Raw genomic sequence first — 20,043 nt, 5'->3', positions numbered from 1 at the left:
TTGAAGTTCATACACCTTTGCTCTAGCTTGTGAAATCTGCCAATGACAGGCTGGGTTTTTGGAGTTCAGGGGCGATAAATGCCCATTTTCAAAGAAACCTAGTTTAGACTTATTATTATCATTCATGTTTTCCTGGGCAAGAAGTTGGCATGTATTTATCTATTTATTTATATAAAATTTTTGTATCCCACCCTTCAGGGTGTCTCAGGGCAATGACAGTGTCCTAGGAAACTGATCAGCTCCAGGTAGTTTTAGATGATGACAGGTACTTGGAGCCATTCGAATCTGGATTTAAGCCTGGTCTTGAGAAACAGCCTTGGGTCACCCAAGGAGATTGCTTATACTGGAGAATGGATGGGGGAGTGGGAATTGTGATGCTGTTGGTTCTCCTGATCCTTTCAAAGACTTTTGATACCAGCAATGATGGAATCCTGTTGTATCATTTATTTGGGTTGGGCATATGGGCCATGGTGTTATCAAGGTTCTGGTCCTTCCACTGTCTTGTGGGACACCACAAAGATCCAGTTTGTTTCCTGTACTTTTCAATATCTAAACAAAACTTTGGGGGAGGGATTCAAAGCTCTGAAACTCAGGTATGTAGATGAAACTCAGCTCTACTGATCTATTCCATCTAATGAATCTAGGAAATTTGTTGAACTCTTGTGTCTAGAGTTGGGTTTTTGTTGGATAAGCCAAACAAGCTGGGACTTAATCCAGACACAAGAGGCACCATGAGCAGGAAAACCAACTTATCTGGAAAGAGGACGGTACATGGTCTTGGATGGACTGCACTCCCTCTGAGGAAGCAAGGGCAGAGTTTTGGAAGTCTTCTGGACTCAGTGCTAATTGAGGGAAATCAGGTGGTAGCAGTGGCCGGAAGTATTTGATCTGTTCGGGGTGGCATAGCAGCTACAATCCTATCTGGAGAGAGCTACCCTTGCCTCATTTGCTCGTGGCATCCAGGCTGAACTATTGTAGCATGCTGCGTATAGTAGGTCTGCCTTTAAGGTAGTTCCAGAAACTTCAGCTGGTGCAGAATATGACCACCTGAATATTGGTAAGAACTAGACAAACAGTTCATGTGACACTGACCTGTCACTGCATTTCTCAATCCAATTAAAAGTCTTGCCTTTAACATTTAAAAATATGGGAAACATGGCCCTTCAGATGTTGGGGACTGGAATTCCTATTTTTCCAGAAATGAGGGATGATAGGAGATGCATTCCAACCATATTTGGAGGCCCACACATAGCTGGTACCTGTTTTGAAGCCTTCAACAATATGGGCTCGAGTTCCTTGAAGTTCGGGCCCACATCTTCAGCTGCATTCTGGGGTCATTGGTAGAGGCTCCTCTCACCTGGCTGCTGCCAAGAGCAGTTAGCTTGGTGAACACCAAATTTTGGTAGTGGCATCAAAATGCCAGCAAGAGCTTTCATTGAAAGTTCGTCCAATCCCTTGAAACCCAGTAGTGCTTCATTATTTTTTGGTTGTTGATTTTATTTGTAATTACTGTTTGGGCTGAATTGTATTGGCTTGTATTGTTCATTTTTTTCTTATACATCAGTGTGGCAGGATTCCACTCTCAAAGGCAGTCTAAAATAGTTTTAAATGATGTGCATGTGTGAATGAATAAATGAATGAATGAAAGAAAAAAGTCTTCTCCACAGCCAGCATGGAAATGCATACAACCACACTTTTAGCAAGCTAATTTAAACCATCATTTTCCACTGGATAAATTTTTTTCCCAGTGTTGGCACAGAAGCCAAGATAGTGCAGGAAATATGGAATGTCTCCTTCCTGACCCAGCTCAAAACTTGTCCTTGTAACATTTTTAAGTTGCTTTGCCTACAGGTATCAGGTGAGTTGTTAAATCCAAGGCTGCCTTAGGTCTATATTGATACATTATGTATTTGCTGTGGGTGCTTTCTTGAAAACAAAAAGGATCTATGGCTCCGTGTATGACATCATGAGATTAATACATTCAGCCATACAATGTCACCTGTGCCAGTGTTTAACTAGTGAAACAACTTCACTAATGCCACAGAAACTGTGGTCTGACCTGATCAAATCCAGAAAGGCATCTGCAGCTGTCACTCTCACGATCTTGCCTTCTCGGTACATTTTTTCCTTTGACCCTTTCCCAGGGTGAATGATGACCACCATGATTATTCCAATCAGGACAGCAATGATTGTAGTGCTCATATAGTAGACGACTGCTCGGAGTCCCATCCTTCCTGAGGCTTTACTGTCCAGGGCAGCAACTCCTAGTACATGGAAGCCCAAGTGCAAAGTTAGAATCTATACGTCTTAGGAAATTGCGAGCAATGCTTTTTGATGGAAAGATGACTGCAACACATGTTCCTTTCCTCTGCAGAGGCTACTGTAACTCTGTTCTTCACCTCTGTCCTTCCTTCTTCAAACACAAAATGACACCAATCATTGGGGATATTGAAAATTAGGGCAGCTGAAAGAGTTAACTAAGCATTTTCCATAGAAACTAAAGTCAAACCAGTATGGTATAGTGTTCTATTAAGACTTAGAAGATCTTGGTTCTAGTCTACAAACAACTATGAAGCTGACTAGGAGAGTTTGGGCCAGACACTGTCTGTCAGTTTAGCCTACCTCACGGGGTTATTATGATGATAAAATGGAGCAAAGGAGGACCATATGAGCTGCTTTGGGTTCCTTAGAAAAGGAGAAAAGTGGAGTATCGTAGATGTGATAATGAATAAACTTAGTTTAGGATATTGATCTAACAGGCTCCAGAACTGATGATTATATATAATTCCAAGAACATCAACACAAGATACTGTCAAGTTCCAATCTGTCAAGCCTGACCCAGGCCAGGATGACTTGTCAGAGGATGCTTGGAAATCACAGGGTCCAAAATCCTTACACTGGCACTTATGGCACCTCCAGGGGACCTACACTAGGCCCTCCAGTACCGGTGCACATTGAAGAACTCTTGGAAGGGGCCCTTGAGGACCATGCATCTTCCAAAGAATCTGAGGAGGTGACTGAACATCTCCTAAGTTCTAATGTGGGCAGTAGGTGAAATGCATTCTCAAGAACCACAGCAAATGAGTAGGGCCATCCTCATGAGTGAACTTTTCTATTTACGCAAATGTGAAGTTGTTGAGTTCGCATGGGACTCAGAAAGCTCTGACTAGATCAGTTCTCAATTGCAACTGAGAGCTATTGTTTTACCTTAGCTTTCAGTGCCTTTTAGTCTTGTTTCTTTGGCCCTGCCTTGATACTGAACCTCTTTACTACCAACCTCTGCATTCCTGCTTGATGCTGCTGTTTTGGCTGCATTTCTGCTTGGCTACCCTCCCATATTTGGACCTTGGCTGCACCTCAGATGCCTCTCTTGGAACTGTCCATCCTGTCTGGTAGAATTGTCCCTTTTACCTTTCCCTGAGAACTGACCTGCCTTTGCATTTGTCCTGCAGTTACTTTGATGTTGACTCTGACCCAAGCTAAGTTGGACAAATCCCTCCTGGTATTTCCAAAACTGGTAGCAAACTAAATTTCGGCTTTAGTCATCTTTTGACTTAAGAGATGTCCTCTTTTGTTCAGAGGTACTATATCACTTTAATGCTTGATGTGGGGGACATGAATGTTGAGATTATGCGCTGCTTCTGTGCTTCCAGGAGTCATTTGGCTGGCTGCTGCTGCAAATAGGATACTGGCTTGGATGGACCAGTATCCATCTTAGTATGACCCAGGAAGGCTCTTCCTATGTTCCTATTAGAAGAATGTGAAAATGGACACTTTCTACTAATCTGGCAGCTGGGGTATGTCATGCTCCATACAAGCAGTCAGAGGAAGAGCCACAAGAACAGGCTGAGACAGGGCGGTAGTTGCCCTGTTCCCTTTCAGGCACATGATTCTGAACAGGCAGGAACAAAGCAGTGTTTTCACAACACATTTCAGATTCTACTGGAGAGTACACAATGGAGTTGTAGAAAAAATATTTTTGCTTGAACTTCTGATTTGTTCGTGAAACGAAGCAGCCACATTTCCAAAACTGTACAAAGCGATGTTAAAACAGCAAATGAATAAACATCTTTCGCTGTGGAGGCTTTTATATTAAACCACCTAGCCAGTTTCATCCGACACTGTGCCTCAATCATGCTTCCAACAGATGCTCCTCCCTTGTTCCAATCTTAAATAAATGGCATAGATATATGGGTAAAAGGTTAAATATTCACACACACACAAAAAAGAGAGAGAGAGAGAGAGAGAGAGAGAGAGAGAGAGAGAGAGAGAGACACCAAAGCAATTCTCAAAGGAGAAAGCAGACAGCATTTCTGTCTGCTTCAGTCAGGCAATAGTGGCAGATTCCAAAGGTGTGTGAATTCCTTGACTCGCACTCAAATTTTGTATGTAATTTAAGAATGAGTAGTGTGACAGAGAGAGTTGGCTGGAGCAAACTGGGAATTTGGAGGCCTATTATTTTGGTCTAAACTTGCACAGAATTGCATCTTCAGTGGCTCTACCAGTCCTGCTCTCAGGCAAATCTGGGAGTAAAGCATCTAAGAAGGCTACTACTGTCAGCTTCTCAGGTAGAGACATAGAAACAAAGCCAGGCAGAGTATCCCGGACCATCTAGTCCAACCCCAGCTCCAGCCGGCTCTGCTCATGTAATCCCCAACATGTGGTTGTCCAATCTTCACTGATGGGGCCTCAACCACCTCCCTTGGAAGCCCATTAGGGGTCCTAACCAACAGGAAGTACTTCCTGACATGCAACCTGAAATTGCCTTCCTGGTTCCTTGAGCTTTGCCCCATTGGAATGCATCCAGCCCTCCACTGCAGGGAAGAACAGGTCATGACCCTCCTCCACATGATATCCCATCACATTCCTATAAGTCGCTGAAAGATCCCCTCAGAGTGTCCTCTTCTCCAGGTTGAAAAGACCCAGTTCCCTCAATCTCTCTTCATATGTCATCCCTTCCAACCTGGCTACCATGCTTGTGACCCTGTGCTGAACCAATTATAACCTAGCTATGTTTCTTCTATAATGTGGAATCCAGAACTGGGCACAGTACTCACCAGAGTTGGGCACACCAGAGTTTTGTAGAGTTGTATCAACACCTCCCTAGATCTGGAAGCCTCGCTTCTGGCTATACATCCAAGGATGGCATCAGCCTTCTTAACCATTGTGCCACACTGCTGGCTCATGTTCAGCCTGCTGTCAACAAGTATCATGAGATCCCTTTCACAAGTGCTGCTCTCCAGCCACTTGTCCTCCATCCTGTACCTGTGACACTTATTCCTGTGTCCCAAGTGCAAGATTTATCCACTTATTCACACTGAATGCCATTCTGTTGCCCTCTGCCCACTTCCACAGCCTGTCAATTTGGGTCACTGCCCCCACTTTGGTATCATCTGTGAATTTAGTCAGCAGACTGGTTATCCCCTCCTCCAGGTCACTGATAAAAAGGTTGAACAGAACTGGTCCCGGAACTGAGACCTGGGGGACTCCACTCATCACTGGCTGCCATCCTGATGATTCCCCAGTTAGTCACCCTCTGCTTGCGGTCCATCACCTGTGCCCTAGTTCATCAAACCATGCATTGATCTATCCCACAGCTCAACAATTTCTTGACCAGAATATTATGCGGTACTTTGTCAGTGGTCTTGCTGAAATCCAGGTAAACCATATCTACCACGTCTTCTCCGTATAGCTACCTCAGGACTTTATCATGGAATTCCACAAGGTTTGTCTGGCAGGAACTGTTTTTATGGAATCCATGCTGTGCGGTTGCCAACCTCCCTTCCCTATCTAGGGTTTCTAGAGCTTTCCCTATTATGAGTCTTTCCTAGAATGGACGTAAGGCTAATTGGCCTGTAATTCCCTATATCCCTGCTGTTGCCCTTTTTGAAGAGTAGAACTACTGATGACACCCTCCAATCCTCTGGAACTTCTCCTGTTTTCCACAAGATTTCAAACATGTAGGCCAACAGATGCAAGAATATCCCTGCCAATTCCCGAAGTACCCTCAAGTGTAGCCCATCAGGGCCCAGTGCCTTTGCAACATCCATCTGAGGAGCGGCTTGACTTCTAGGGAGGTGACTCCAATCTGTGCCCCCATAACCTCAACCTCATCTAGCTCCCCAGGTAGATCTCTCCCAACCCACTTTGGGGAGAACACAGAAGCAAAATAATCATTTAACATCTGCGCCTTCCCTTACATCAGTTAACAGATCTTCAGCCCTCATGGAATTGGGGCAGAAATCTTGAATTCCATGCCAATACACAAAAATACATAACAAAACCATTTTTCAGGAAACAGAAGGAATACACATAGAACTCCCAACTTCAATATAATTTCTATTGTCTGTTTATAGAAAATAAAGAATAAGGGCATGATCCAATCTGTGCCATAGCCATATTCTCTACACGAGGCCGGGATCAGCAGGTAGAGCTTCCACATGCACAAAGAGAGGAGGATGGTCGCCAGATGGTCAAGTCTAAACAACAGCCCAAATTCTAAATCTAAGACTGGGAAGCCAATGCAAAGAATTCAGAACCAGAACCCTGACACCAAACCTGAACCCGTCAGGAAGGAGCCCCATGATCCACAGGTGGGACGCATCCCTAGACTAAATTCTGCCTCATGCTCCCTGACACCTCCTTAGGATTGCAAGCAATTCATATGGTGGGAATCAGCAGACGGGCAGATGTGTGATCAGCTCCAGGCCAGAGGTCTACCTTTGGAAAACTACCCCCTTCCACTACTCAGGAAGGAACCAAACTCCGGACCTTTTTGGAGCAAACTGCTGACTTGGATGTTGAGGGGGTAGCCTGTGATTCTAGCCTAATCTACTAGCTTATTTATTTTTTATTCTTATATCAATATTCCTTCATTTTTCCTCTAAGAAACCCAAGGCTCTCACATGATACTCTTTCTATCCATTTTATACTCAAAACAACTATGTGAGGTAGGTTAGGCTAAGAGTTGGTGGTTGGCCCAAAGTTATCCAGTGAACTTCATGGTTAAGCGAGGACTAAAGCCTGGACCTGCCAAGTGACAGCCCAATCCTCTAACTACTACACCACACTGGCTTTCTAATGGCTTTGTCTGACAATGCTAACCTATGTGTAGGCTTCTGCTCATGGCCAGCACAGAATGCCCCCCTGTTTGGTGATCACTGTGGGGAATCATGCACAAGAGAGCAGAGCGAGTTTCAGTTCCTTCCATCCCTGTCCCTGTTGCCCTTTCTGAGTTGGGGCCGAAATGTCTGCTATGCTGAGCCTGCTGAACTTGTGTAGGTTTTCTGCATGGTTTAGAACTCTAAAAGAATATACAGGAAGAAGCTACACAAAGCCCTACATGAGCTGGCTGATGTTTACTCTCCAGCTCGAGTCACCACTTATGAATTGCCAAAAAGGAGAGAATGCATTGCCTGAAAGGAAGCCAGGGTCTTGCATAACACTTGCATATCCTAAATCTCATATATTCAGGTAAGGTATGGCCATCACAAGAGTGCCTTCTTTGCTTTAAATTATGTATTTAGAAAATGAAAAATGCAATGAGCCCCGAAAGAAGGATAGACACAAACAGCAATGAGGAAATTGTCATGGAAAGTATGAAGTACCATGAAGGCTGCTGGTTAAGGTGCATCCACAGTTACACGATAGTAAGCTGTTACTCCAGCAGTGACCTCAGCAGAAAAGTACTCCAGCTCTTTTCCATAATATCCACACTGCGGAGTCAATACACAAGTGAAGTACCTTAATGATGAAGTTACATCTGGGTGAAACTATTGCTCTTTCAGAGCATGACTATGAATATACCCATACATTTTTGAGTTAGGCTGAGCTGCAAGCTAAAAGGCCAAAAAAGCCAAACATCAGATCCAAATGTGGAAACATGCCTGGTCATGTAATGTGTGTCTGTGGTGTCTTCTTTTTTTAAAGTTTCTACCTTAGTAGAGTCGGCCTAATCCAGATTGGAAGCCTAGCATGGGGAGTAGCAGGTACTTCAAAAATCTGTTCTAGAAAAGGGTGGTCCATTATGAATCACCCCAAAAAAGCATCACTATAAAGCGGACAGTGATTTGTATAGTATCTGCATATGTTAATGTATATAGAGGAAAATTTAGAATGTATTGTAACTTAAATAGAAATACAATTCACCTATCATGCTGCAAAAGTCTGTGACCAGGTTACTTGTGTGCCGACCTGATCAACCTGCTGTCCTTATGGTTCATGACTGCTAAACTAGAAATGGATAAAACAGCCCTTTGAACAGAGGACACCTCAGAATAGAAGATGGTTCTCTGAAGGCTGAAATAGTCCTAGAGGACACCTGTCTATCTAAAAAATGAAAAAGACATAGCTTCTAAACACAGATTTAAAGTAACACCTGCTTTCACCCTGGGAAGCTGTGGAGATCTGAACTAAACAATAAAAGGAGTATATTTTGCTGATCTCAAGAATGCTCATGGAATTTGTCAGAGAAAAAAAGTGTTAGTTCCACTTTCCTCTCTTTTTCTGATCTACTTATATTGTTAAGTTCTGACGCCCTGCACATACCTCTCAGTTTCAATTCAATTCAACCAGACGCCTGGAAGTTGCCTACCCCAGTCTATAGATGATACAGCTAAAATCCAGTTCAGCAGCCAAAAACAAATATTCAAACACTTCCAAAAGGTTAGCTCCAGCTCCACAAAAGTGAACTCAAAATGAAAGTGCACACATTTATTTCCAAAAGGGTAAGCACAATACTGGGGCGTCTGGAAGCACAGGGCAGTTTATAATTATGGGTTAGCTCCACAGAAGGCCTCTCTGGGCTTCCCTTCTGGACCTGGTTCACAGAGGTATGGTCTTGCTAAGAGATCGAGCTGTGTGACTCTTGGATGATCTACTTGTATAACTCAGTGGGCTGCATCCATCTGTCTTAAGCCTACTGAGTGGTATAGAGATGAAGTAAATAACATTTCAATGGGTCTACTTAAGTAGGACTAGCATGGGATACAACTCTGGGTCACTGAAAGAAATTGATCTGGGACTGAAGAAGGGAAACCCTTCTTCACAGAATGCATAGTTAAGTTATTTGGAAGTACCCAGCAGGGCCCAGTTGCTAAACATGTTGTAAGCCGTCCTGAGACGTAAAGGATGGCATATAAATGTTTTAAATAAAAATAAAAATAATATGAATTATGTAATTCTAGCATAAACTGCAATTATAGTAGTATTAGTTGAAGCCTTGCTTTCCCTGAGAAACTGACCTACCGTCTAATGCAATTGTCATTAATTTTCACTAGTACAACATAATTTGCACTAGTGGTTACGCACCACTGCATGTTGCCCTTGGAACTCAGTGTCACTAAAGGGAGATGAATATGGGAACTCCAGATGGTATTCCAAACATCTGAGGTGACTAGCTTTAAAGAAAGTGATTAGACAAATTCCCAAGCAAGTATATCATACGATAAGTGTATGGAAACTTCAAATACAGAAGTTTACTTCTGAATATCTGTTTCTGGGGGTGAGGATGGAAACAGAGGGGAGAGGCCTCCATGACCAGCTGGTGCCCTTTTTGGAAGCATCTATAGATGCTTCCAAGATGCTGGATCAGACCTTTGATCTGATCCAACAGAGCTCTTTTAGGTCCTTCTTCTATTTAAGGTGAAGCTGTGCCTGCTCCTATTTCTTATTATGGTATTCTATTTTATATTCTTGCATTTACTAAGGTGTGATGGGCATTTTAAAACTGTTGTGAACCACTCTGAGTAAAGTGTCTATTTTAGAAGAGTGAGATGTAAATACCTGAATAAATGTTGTTTTACAGTGTGAATCTGTTTCTACAATTTTAAATATAAAAACCTCAACAAATCTGATATTAGCTATGTTTACCATTTAATGTTCTTGGAGTGAAGTTGATGAGCAAGAGCATTCATTTATGTCATGGCTCATGAAACCTTTGTTGGAGTCAAGACCTCTTGACCTCAGTCAGCTTTCCTCAGTGCCAGATTTTGTGAACCCACCTTCGTTTCTCAAGAGATGGTATGGAAAGCATTTTGTGCATGACCAGTTGAGCTCTTGTCTTCTGTTATGGCTTCCCATGTTGTAAGATGGAGCCCTTGGCACTGAGTTCAAGTTCCACAGCTGGAGTCCTCTGGGTCACAATAAGCCCCAGACAGGCTGTCCTTTGGAATGCATCTCATTTGAACTCACAAGTGCAAGGTAACAAGAAACTTTGGGATGCCCAGCCCAGTGGTACATTTTCCTATTCCTCACATCTGCCAGGGCAGGCTCCTGCTGTGGGGACTGTTTAGATACCAATTTAACTCTTTGCATTTTTCCATCTTTCGCTCATGGTATTGGAATGTGCCACACAATATGCTTTTTGAAAGGAAACGAAGGGAGTAATTTATCTTCTTTATGTGTGCTAAGCAGAGCAGGAGGTAGGGACTAGCAGGGATTCACAGCAAGCCATAGAACAGTGATTAGTAACAGCTGACAGCTCCGGACCAAGACGCTTTCTCTTGGGTTGCCTCATTGTAATACCAGAGTACAAAGGACTTACTGTCCCAGTGCCAAGAATCAGAAATGCAGGAGCCATGGCAAATAGCAGCACAAAAATGTTCAGTAACAAAACACAGCTGATACCTGCTCCACAGAGATACAGAAAGGCCATCCTTTTAGGGATGCGATGTTTAAATTAGCATGTTCTTTCACAAGAGCAATTCCCCCTTCTTACTTGGCGATTTAAAGTCAAGATTAACAAAAATTGGTGTTAGTGTAGCAGAAACAACAGAGATTTAATCTTAAAGGCCTTTTGCTTCTGAAAAAGGACTTCCAGTTGATGGTTTTTTGTTTTTGGATCTTCCAATGTTAAAACAAGTATGAAGTAACACAGTGAACTACTTCGGCTTATCAATGCAACTTCTTAAGCCAGACTAAAAGCCTGATCTCTTGGGATACAGAGTGATTTAGCTGAAAAATGAATAAGCTAGCTACAGCAATACATTCAAGGTAAATTGTCAATTTGTGAGAAACAACTCAGACATATATCTGCATGAAATATCATTATAGTTGCTTGGCCAGCAGCTCATACTTTTCTCACATTAAACTTACCAGCCAAAAGTATTATGGATATTTATGAATGTTTACAACCAGGCTGCTCAATTATGCCTCATCTTTTATAGATGGCTTTCCCATCATGGTCTGTATATATCAGCCTGCACAATTTAATACTCAACAAGCTGAATACAGCCTAATTTTTTTTATACATTTTTGGCTCTACAATACCTTCCCTGTGTGACCAGAACTATATACACATGTATTTCCACTAAAGTTTTGTATAAAAATAATGCCTGAATGGGATAATTAAGTATCCTTTAAAATTATCTTTAACTGAGACAAAATTCACTGGACCTAAACAACCCTATTGGCTTATAGCCAGCTTGGTCTCAAGTTACTCACCCAAAGATAATTTTGAAACAATACTGCTGCATATTTTTCATTGCCCATTTATTGCTGCAATCAGATATTGTTGCAATCATCTTCTTTGGCTATGCAAAATGCTCTCCCACTTTGATGCTTGCTAGGTTTTGCATATTAATAGTAGATAATCCCATCTTGGTGGCTGCTTCCAGTCTATGAAACTCCCTGCTGGGGCAAGCTAAGTTGGTTCTCTTTTGTTTTCTCAAGTAGGCTGTTGATATGTATTCAGGTCTATTGGATATGATGCTGTACTATTGCATTACTGTGTTCTGATTGTGCATTACTGTTTTAATCAAGTTTTATTAATGAGTGTTAGCCACTTTGTAGAAAGGCAAGGATCCAGATGGATTCCTGAGGGCTCTGGGGGATTTTCCAGCAGATAAAGCTGGCACTCCTGTTGATGTCCTGGTCGACTCGTGGAATAGGGAGATGACCAAGGCAATCAACACGATTGCTCCTAAGCGTCCTCTCCCACCTAGCAGAGCCCGCTCGGCACCATGGTACACGCCTGAGTTGCGGGCAGTGAAGCAGACTGGGAGACAACTAGAGTGTAGGTGGAGGAAATCTCGGGACAAATCTGACCCAACACACTTACGTGCACGTTATCATGACTATGCTGTGGCGGTGAAGGCGGCGAAGAGGCAGTTCTTCAACGTTTCCATTGGTTCCTCACAGTGCTGTCCGGCAGAGCTTTTTCGAGTGGCGCGAGGCCTGATACATTCTGGCCAGAGAAGGAAGCAGTTGCACCTTCGGCAGCCTGCTGTGACGACTTTGCCCAGCACTTCAGGGAAAAAGTCGCTCAGATTCACCACGATCTGGACTCCACAGTTGATTTGAATCCAGTACGAGAGGTGTCCAGAGTGCCGTCTGGTCCATCATTATTGGATGAGTTTCAGTTATTGCAGCCTGATGATGTGAACAAGGTGCTTGGAATGGTATGTCCCACCACCTGTCTCTTGGACCCTTGCCCCTCTTGGCTATTTAAAGAAGCCAGTTACGGGATTGGTCCCTAGGTTCAGGAGGTTGTCAACACCTCACTGAGGGAGGGCTGGGTCCCTACCCCCTTGAAGGAGGCAGTGATCCAGCCTATCCTGAAGAAGGCATCCCTGGACCCAGAGGTGGCTGCCAATTATAGACTGGTGGCCAACATCCCATTCCTGGGCAAGGTGTTAGAGTGGGTGGTGGCGGGACAGCTCCAGGCACTCTTGGATGAAACGGATTATCTGGACCCAATTCAATCTGGTTTCAGACCTGGTTATGGCACTGAATTTGCCTTGGTCACCCTGTACGATGACCTGTGCAGGGAGTGGGACAGGGGGAGTGCATCCCCGTTGGTTCTCCTGGACCTCTTAGCGGCTTGCAATACCATCGACCATGGTATCCTTCTGGATAGACTGGCCAGGTTAGGAGTAGGAGGCTCTGCTTGGCAGTGGTTCTGCTCCTACCTGGCTGGCTGACTCCAGAAGGTGGTACTGGGGGACAACAGCTCTGTGCTGTGGCAGTTGTGCCATGGGGTTCTGCAGCCCTCTATTTTGTGCCCCATGCTTTTCAACATCTACATGAAACCACTGGGAGAGGTCATTAGGAGGTTTGGGCTGTGGTGTCACCAGTATGCTGATGACACCCAGCTCTATCTTTCGTTTACATCTACTCCAGGTGAGGCAGTGGCTGTGCTGAACCAGTGCCTGGCCGAGGAAATGGGCTGGATGAGGGCCAATAAACTGAGCCTCAATGCAGATAAGATGGAAGTCCTGTTGGTGGGCGAATTGCGGTTTCAGGTAAGTGACTTTGACCTTGTCCTGGATGGGGTAGCACTCCCTCTAAAGGACAGGGTCCGCACTTTGGGAGTGCTCCTTGACACAGAGCTGTCACTTGAATCCCAGGTGGCAGTGGTGGCAAGGAGTGCTTTCCTACAGCTTCAGCTGGTCCACCAGCTGCGCCCTTACCTGGACAAGCACTGCCTAGCAACAGTGATTCATGCTCTGATAACCTCTCGCTTGAATTACTGTAATGTGCTCTATGTGGGGCTGCCCTTGAAACGGTCCGGATACTTCAACTGGTACAGAATAGAGCTTCCAGGTTGCTGACGGGGACCGGTTGTTATTCTCATATAACACCGGTCCTCTACCAGCTACACTGGCTTCCAGTTGAAGTTCAGGCCCAATTCAAGGTGCTGGTTTTAACCTATGAAGCCCTGAATGGCTTGGGACCAGGATACCTGAAGGAGCGCCTCTTCCCTTACATGCCCTCATGCCCCTTAAGATCTGCAGGAGAGGCTTTGCTCTGGGAGCCCTTTAAAGGAGATTAAAAAAAAAAAAACTACCCGAAGCAGGGCCTCCTCTGCAGAGGCACCCAGATTATGGAATGTGTTCCCTGGAGAGGTGCACCTGGCACTGAGCATATATTCTTTTTGGCACCAGGTTAAAACCTTTTTATTTAATTGCTATTTTAAAAAATTTTATTTTATTGTTAATAGTTGCTTTTTTGTTTTTATATAATTTTATGTAATTTGTTATTGTTTTATTGTTTTAATTGTATATTTGTGAACTGTCCCAAGATGCTGAGGCATGTGGTGACGGCATATAAAAGTTTTAAATAAATAAATAAAATAAAAAAGCATATACACAAGGATTTATTAAAGGATATTGATAGCTCTGGATACACCATAGCACTGGATTTTCAATCCATTCTGCCTGTTTGAACAGGGTGTGAAGAAAACAGATTTCCAGTTTTGAATCTGGCTAAAAGAGAAACAGATGGATTTATGAAACTCACCTCCCCATGATCCACTGCTTGAAGGCTTCCCCAACAGCCCTGCAAGCTGGCTCACTTGCAATGCTGGAGACAGACTGAGGAGTGAGGAATGCAAGCAGCAGAACATGGGACAACAAGGCAGAGAGAGGGCAGGTGCTCCATTCAGCGACAAGAGTGGATGTCTACCCCGCAAGTGTGTGTTTAGCAAAGTCTTCTTCAGCAATTTAAAAGCTTAAACTGCGACTCTCTGCTGTCCAGTGCTGATCAGAACTGCTGCTGCCTGATGCCATAGACAAGCCCTGTCACACTTTGCTGAGGAATCCTGCAAACCTGCATCCAAGCTTAGAAAGCTGTCTTATAGGGTGTATGCACGATGACAGAGCTTCTTACTAAAGAAATCCAAGTTCCCTGGGAACTGTTTGAAAGCCACTGGAATAGAGTAGACACCCCACTTCCCACTCCCCCCTCCAAAAGAATAAAGGGAGCGGGGAAAGGATTTTGGCTCACAGAGATGTCTAACAACTTCTGTGTACATTTCAGTTGCAAAAAGGGATGAGGCGAAAAGTTGGGTTAAGAAGGAATGTAGGAGGTCATCCTTGCCAAGCAAACATTGAAGATTTTAAGAGGGGGATGGGTGGAAGAAGCACATAAAAGGAAAAGTTATTTTTAAAAATAATAATAATACAGTTGGATTTTGCAGTTGTACAGAGATGAGAAGATCTGAAGCCCATGCTAAGGCACAGTGTTTGAAATGCTGCTAATGTACCAACCCTTTTTTGAATTTTTATGAAGGGTGTGTTAGATCATAATCTCCCTAATTTGTTATCTGAGAGGGCTGAAAAGCCTGAATGTGGCTAAAATGTTCACCGACAGACAATTTACAAGATGCCAAGTTGTAAAATGCATCAAAATTACAGCTATGAAATAAAGTAGGTGAGAAAAAAATTGAAGATGTTTCCTCAGCTCTGAGGAACGTTTTCCTTTCATTGGTGCATCCCTGACACAGTTACCAAACATGGGAGAATCCTGAGAGTCAATGCTCTTTTTTGCAGGATACAATGCTTTGCAGTCTGGTATACAAATGGATTACAACACATCACCAAAGAGGAGGAAAGCATCCTTCCAAAAGAGGACAACATGACATAGGAGAAAGGTTTGCATGAAATTTATATATGCGAACTGTATGTGTGTAGATGCCTCTTTGGAAATGTTCACTATAATTTGAAAAGAAACAGAGCCTATCTCACAACAATGGGGAAGCCTGTGACCAGGTAACCTTCATGCCCACTCATCTGGCTGTCCAGGTGCTAATGGTAGGCAGGCAGCATCTTTAAACAAGTCTTCAGTGGGACATCCTTGTAACTAGAGGTTGCCTTCAAAAAGAGGACTACCCTCAGTAAAGCAGGGCACAGAGTTACATTAATTATTACTCAGATTTGCCTGTTGCAACACTGATTGGGCAAGTCTCAAGAAAGAGCGCAACCAGGATGGGGGGCTTGAGGGGGGGCTTTTGATATCCACCTTAGTGCTGTGGTTACCACAAGAAGCAGCCATTCCTTTCTCTGTCAGAGGTGTACACTGGTCAGAGGGCGGTCCAAATACGGCCCAGCCGGGGTCCTGAGCAGGCCTCCAGGTCTCTTCAGGTGGCCATGCCCTTCCCCCCACTCGCCAGTTGCTGAAATGCCTCACTGCTAAGTTTGAGCTACTAGCAACGAGAGCTTTAAGCTAAGGCAGGCTGGTATTTTTGTTCCTACCACCCACTGGAATGTGACCCCTTTTCAACCAAAAGAGGGCCTACAACTCCCAGCAAGCCTCAGTCAGCCATCACGACCAGGTGGGGCATGCTGGGAGTTGTAGGGCTTTTTTTTTTTCGTCTCAACATGCATAAGGCTTGTGCCTTAAGGAAACTTAGAACAGGTTAGAGTCATTGCCCATGTGACTCACTGTGTTCCTATGACAAGCAGCACCTCTCCACCATTGCAGGCAGAGTGCTTTGTCCTTGCCTGCTTCTTGACCATTTTAAACTAAATGTATAGAAATCCCCTTTATTTTTATCTTTATAAACTTCATGTCAGCTATGATACCTATTTCCACCATTCAGTCGCACATATCATATTATTCCAATCAACCATCAATGCCTTCTGTCAATCATTTTAATGGGAGATCTCAGGGACTGAACCTATGGCCGTCTGCGTTGGATCCTGAATCTCTCTTTTGCAAGAAGAGGGACTCTGCTTGCAGAAGATCCCCTCCCTGACACACCTACGATGCTGGATTCACTGACTATCTGTGCAGCACTTCCAGGGTCCTGGCGAGGCTGCTATGGGAAGAAGCAGGCAGGGAAGTCCACTCCCGTCAGCACATTGGTCCACCATAAATCTGGCGGCTCCAACCTTCTGAATATAAAGCAAGTTCTTTACCAATTCCTGTAGATGTAAAAGGATTTTATCCTTTCCCTAATAATCTCTACCATGGATTATGACATCTAACTTACATATATCTGAGTTCTTTTATGCACTTGTTTGAAGTGTGCATGCTTTTCCACTAATGAACTTACACACAAGCAAAATTAATCTAGAACTTCAACAGCAACAGCACTGGAAGGAAGGAAAGCAGGAAGGAAGGAGGGCGGGCAGGGAGGCAGGCCAACACTGTACCTGTTACCAGACTGGATACAATGAGAGGCAAAACCAACATCTGCAACATTCTCATTAAGAGTTCACCAGGGAAGGAAAAGTACTTCACTTCTCGATAGCTGAAGTGGTATGACCGGAGACCAAATCCGAGGATGATACCTGTGGAGAAAGAGAGACTATGAGACTTTCTTCAAAAAAACACGTAATTGAAAGGGCTTCAAGGTAGCTGAAAATGGAATAAGGGACTCATGGAAACACTCAACATATATTTACATGGCAGAGTTAGATCAGCTTTGTAATGGCTGAAGTGTCTTGGCTTCCAGTGTGGAATGTTGGGCTGTGAAGTTACTGAACAATTCCTATTAGAGAACCCAAGAACCTTCCTTCCTAGGAATTCCTGGGAGGAGGGAATGACCACCAAACCAGTTTGTCTGTGGTGCAGACATGCCCTGAGGTTATTTGCATGGGTTTTGCACTTGAAGAGGGATCCTCACATAAACGTTTATTTTGTTCTGTTAACCAAATTTACACTTGAACAGCCATTCACTGAGGGCCAGTGCACTGGACTGCCCTGCTTACAGAAGGGTGAATTTCTTTTCTGTCCTGGTGAAGGGGTCACCTGGATTATATACCATGAGGAGACCCTGACATTTTGCAAAGCAGGGTGGGCCAGTGCACCAGGCTGGAGACCCCCAAGGCCATGCCTGTACCAGTTTGCTCCTTGCTCCTGTTTTGCTCCAAGTCAAGAGGAACAGCTGTGGGGAGATTGGTTTTGCTTTTAAATTGGAAGGCTTCATGACCTGTAGCAATTGTATGCTCACCAATAGTCCATGTTAATCTACAAATAAACTGAGAAGTCATACTGAGTTCAATGGGGCTTGCTCCTAGACCAGTGGATATAGGCTTGCAGCTAACTTCCCAAGCCTGCCCAAGAGGGCATAGCACAGACCAAAATTGCTGTATTGCCATGCTCAAAGACTGGCGTTCTTCAGACAGTATCCAGACATGGCATATTACATAGGAAATTCTCATCAGAGTTAGGACCTGAAGACTTGTTAATAGTGTTTTCCCACAGGAAAATAGCTTGTGTGCAAATAAGAGCCTCTAATTCGTTTGAAGGTGCCAGATACATTATTCTATGCCTTTTTGCTACGGTTTCCTCACACAGTGCATCTTTCTGGTGCCTCTCCAAACTGTAGAACTGAAGTACAGGGCTGAGGAAAACTGAGGAAACCCTTCAGGTGCCATGTTTTTCTGCCTGTATTGAAAACGCTTTGGTTTGTAGAGGTGTGTGTGGCTTGAAGCTGCAAGACTGTACTCATAGCATGTAAGATTGGAAAGATGTAAGTGCACTCCTATGCACAGTTAGACAGAAAAAGCCTAACAGTTGTAGACCTTTCTTCTGACTAAACATGCACAGGATTTTGCCCCAACAGTTTATATGCCAACCCTCTGCTGCATTCTTCTGAAACTTGATGCCATCCGAATGGTTTTGATTATAGCTCCCGGAAGTCTCAGCCAGCATTGGACTACAAGCTGATGTGTTAGTCGTAGGCTAACACATCTAGATAGCATCAGGTTTTGCAAGGCTGCTCAACTGCAACAACAACAACAATGGGTTTACAAGATACAACTCCCTGCCCTGTTATACAAATGAGATAAAAATAAACCATCAATACATTAAACAGATGTAAGTACCACAGATTAAAAACACCTTGCATGAGCTGTCCATTAAAAACTCTTCCAGCCAGTAGGCCTCAACAAGTGGACAAGTTACTAATAAAATGAAAGAGGGGGCAGTCCAGACAGATGTTCCCTGGCAGAGAGTTCGACCATGTGGGCCTGGCCCCGGGAATGGTCCCCTTCCATTTTGCAATCACTTGTGACTCCACCGTCATTGAGACATGTGCAGACCTTAGAAAGTAAATGAGCTTGGTCAGGAAGAGCAAGCAGGTCCTTGAGGTCCTAACCCTAACCTTAAAAAATAAAATAATAAAAATAAAACAGGTTAAAAAGGCAGAGGATGACTTTTAAAATACAGTTCACTAGTTTGCGCGTGGCCCATGCAGTAATAGAAAAACTAGAATAGAGCCATTTGTTATGTTGAACAGGTTTAATTGTTGTGGTTAGTTAGGCTTTTCATGTTTCCTAAGCACACAAAAATCAAATATTGTTCAAAATTATAATTATTACATCAAAATACACTTATACCTACCTCTTGCAAGAAACCCAAAGCAGCTTAAAAGGTTTGCCTTTTTTCCATAAGCGACCACAACCTGTGAGATAGATTAGGCTGAGAGTTTGTGGCTGGTCCAAAGCCACCCAGTGAGTGGGGACTAGGAACCAAAACTCTTGAGTCTCTGTTCAACACTTCAACCACTCTGCCACACTGGCTCCCAGGCCCTATTCACACATGCATATTCATCATTTGATGACCGCAACATCAAGGAATGTTTTTACATGGACAATCAGTTGACAATCAGTTACCTGTTGTTGAGGAGCCAAGTATTTTATGCATACAGACATGCACTTATGTCATTTATTTAATCCTGCAGTTCTCTTGTAGAATGCACTGAGCTTCAGTATTTTGCTGCCCCTCAAGCTTGCTTAGACCATGCCTTGGAGTCAATCTGCAGGATTATCTGAAAAATGCTTACAAGGGTTCAAATGCCAGAACTCAGACCCTTAGATGCTTAGCTGTATAACTATACCCCTCTGAAAATATGGGGGTGCTTGCTATCACTCATGGATGGTGCAAAACACTCTTGGTTTGCATTTGAATCCAATCCAACCTAACCTACATTTCCCCAAACAAATATGTGAACCAGAGCACTGTTCAGTTTTTACAATTTTGTGAGGAAGTTCTCCAGTCAAATTGTGTCTATTGTGAAGCCTATTTTAATGTGCATAAACCAGGGGAAATGCATCAGTCTGGGGGAAAATGCTGCAAAACTGCACAAGCATGGCAATTTTGGGGTGGACTTTAAAAAGCATATTTGCAAGCTTATGTGGAAATGGGACAGGACAAATCTGTGCTTGGGAAAATGGAAACAGTATAGAAAGTGAAACAGATTTGTTCATCCCTAGCATGACTCAAGAGAAGCTGAGCACAATACAGGATCAAACCTGAAGAGATGAGATCTGGAGCAACCCTTCTCAGTTAAAGTTTCAGGTTTCCAAATAATCTGTG

The 20,043-nt window shown here is 43.6% G+C and overlaps 1 protein-coding gene across 6 annotated transcripts in view; it reads right to left on the bottom strand.

Annotated features, from left to right (window-relative positions):
• SLC1A3 (solute carrier family 1 member 3) overlaps nt 1-20,043 on the bottom strand; it is a 56,690-nt gene that overhangs the window by 14,691 nt on the left and 21,956 nt on the right. For 3 of the 6 annotated variants that reach the window (XM_044431269.1, XM_044431270.1, XM_044431275.1), the window contains exons 2-3: nt 16,875-17,012; nt 2,060-2,264 (exon numbers count right to left, since the gene is read on the bottom strand). In XM_044431269.1, the coding sequence (XP_044287204.1) occupies nt 2,060-2,264; nt 16,875-17,012 (343 nt within the window). Of the gene's footprint in view, nt 1-2,059; nt 2,265-5,265; nt 5,274-16,874; nt 17,013-20,043 lie in introns of all 6 variants that reach the window. The other 3 variants (XM_044431273.1, XM_044431272.1, XM_044431274.1) reach the window with 3 other exon arrangements.

Source organism: Varanus komodoensis, unplaced genomic scaffold (genome assembly GCF_004798865.1).
Source record: "Varanus komodoensis strain SLA01 unplaced genomic scaffold, ASM479886v1 scaffold22, whole genome shotgun sequence".
Classification (NCBI taxonomy): Eukaryota; Metazoa; Chordata; class Lepidosauria; order Squamata; family Varanidae; genus Varanus; species Varanus komodoensis.
This window is presented reverse-complemented; position numbering and strand designations above follow the sequence as displayed.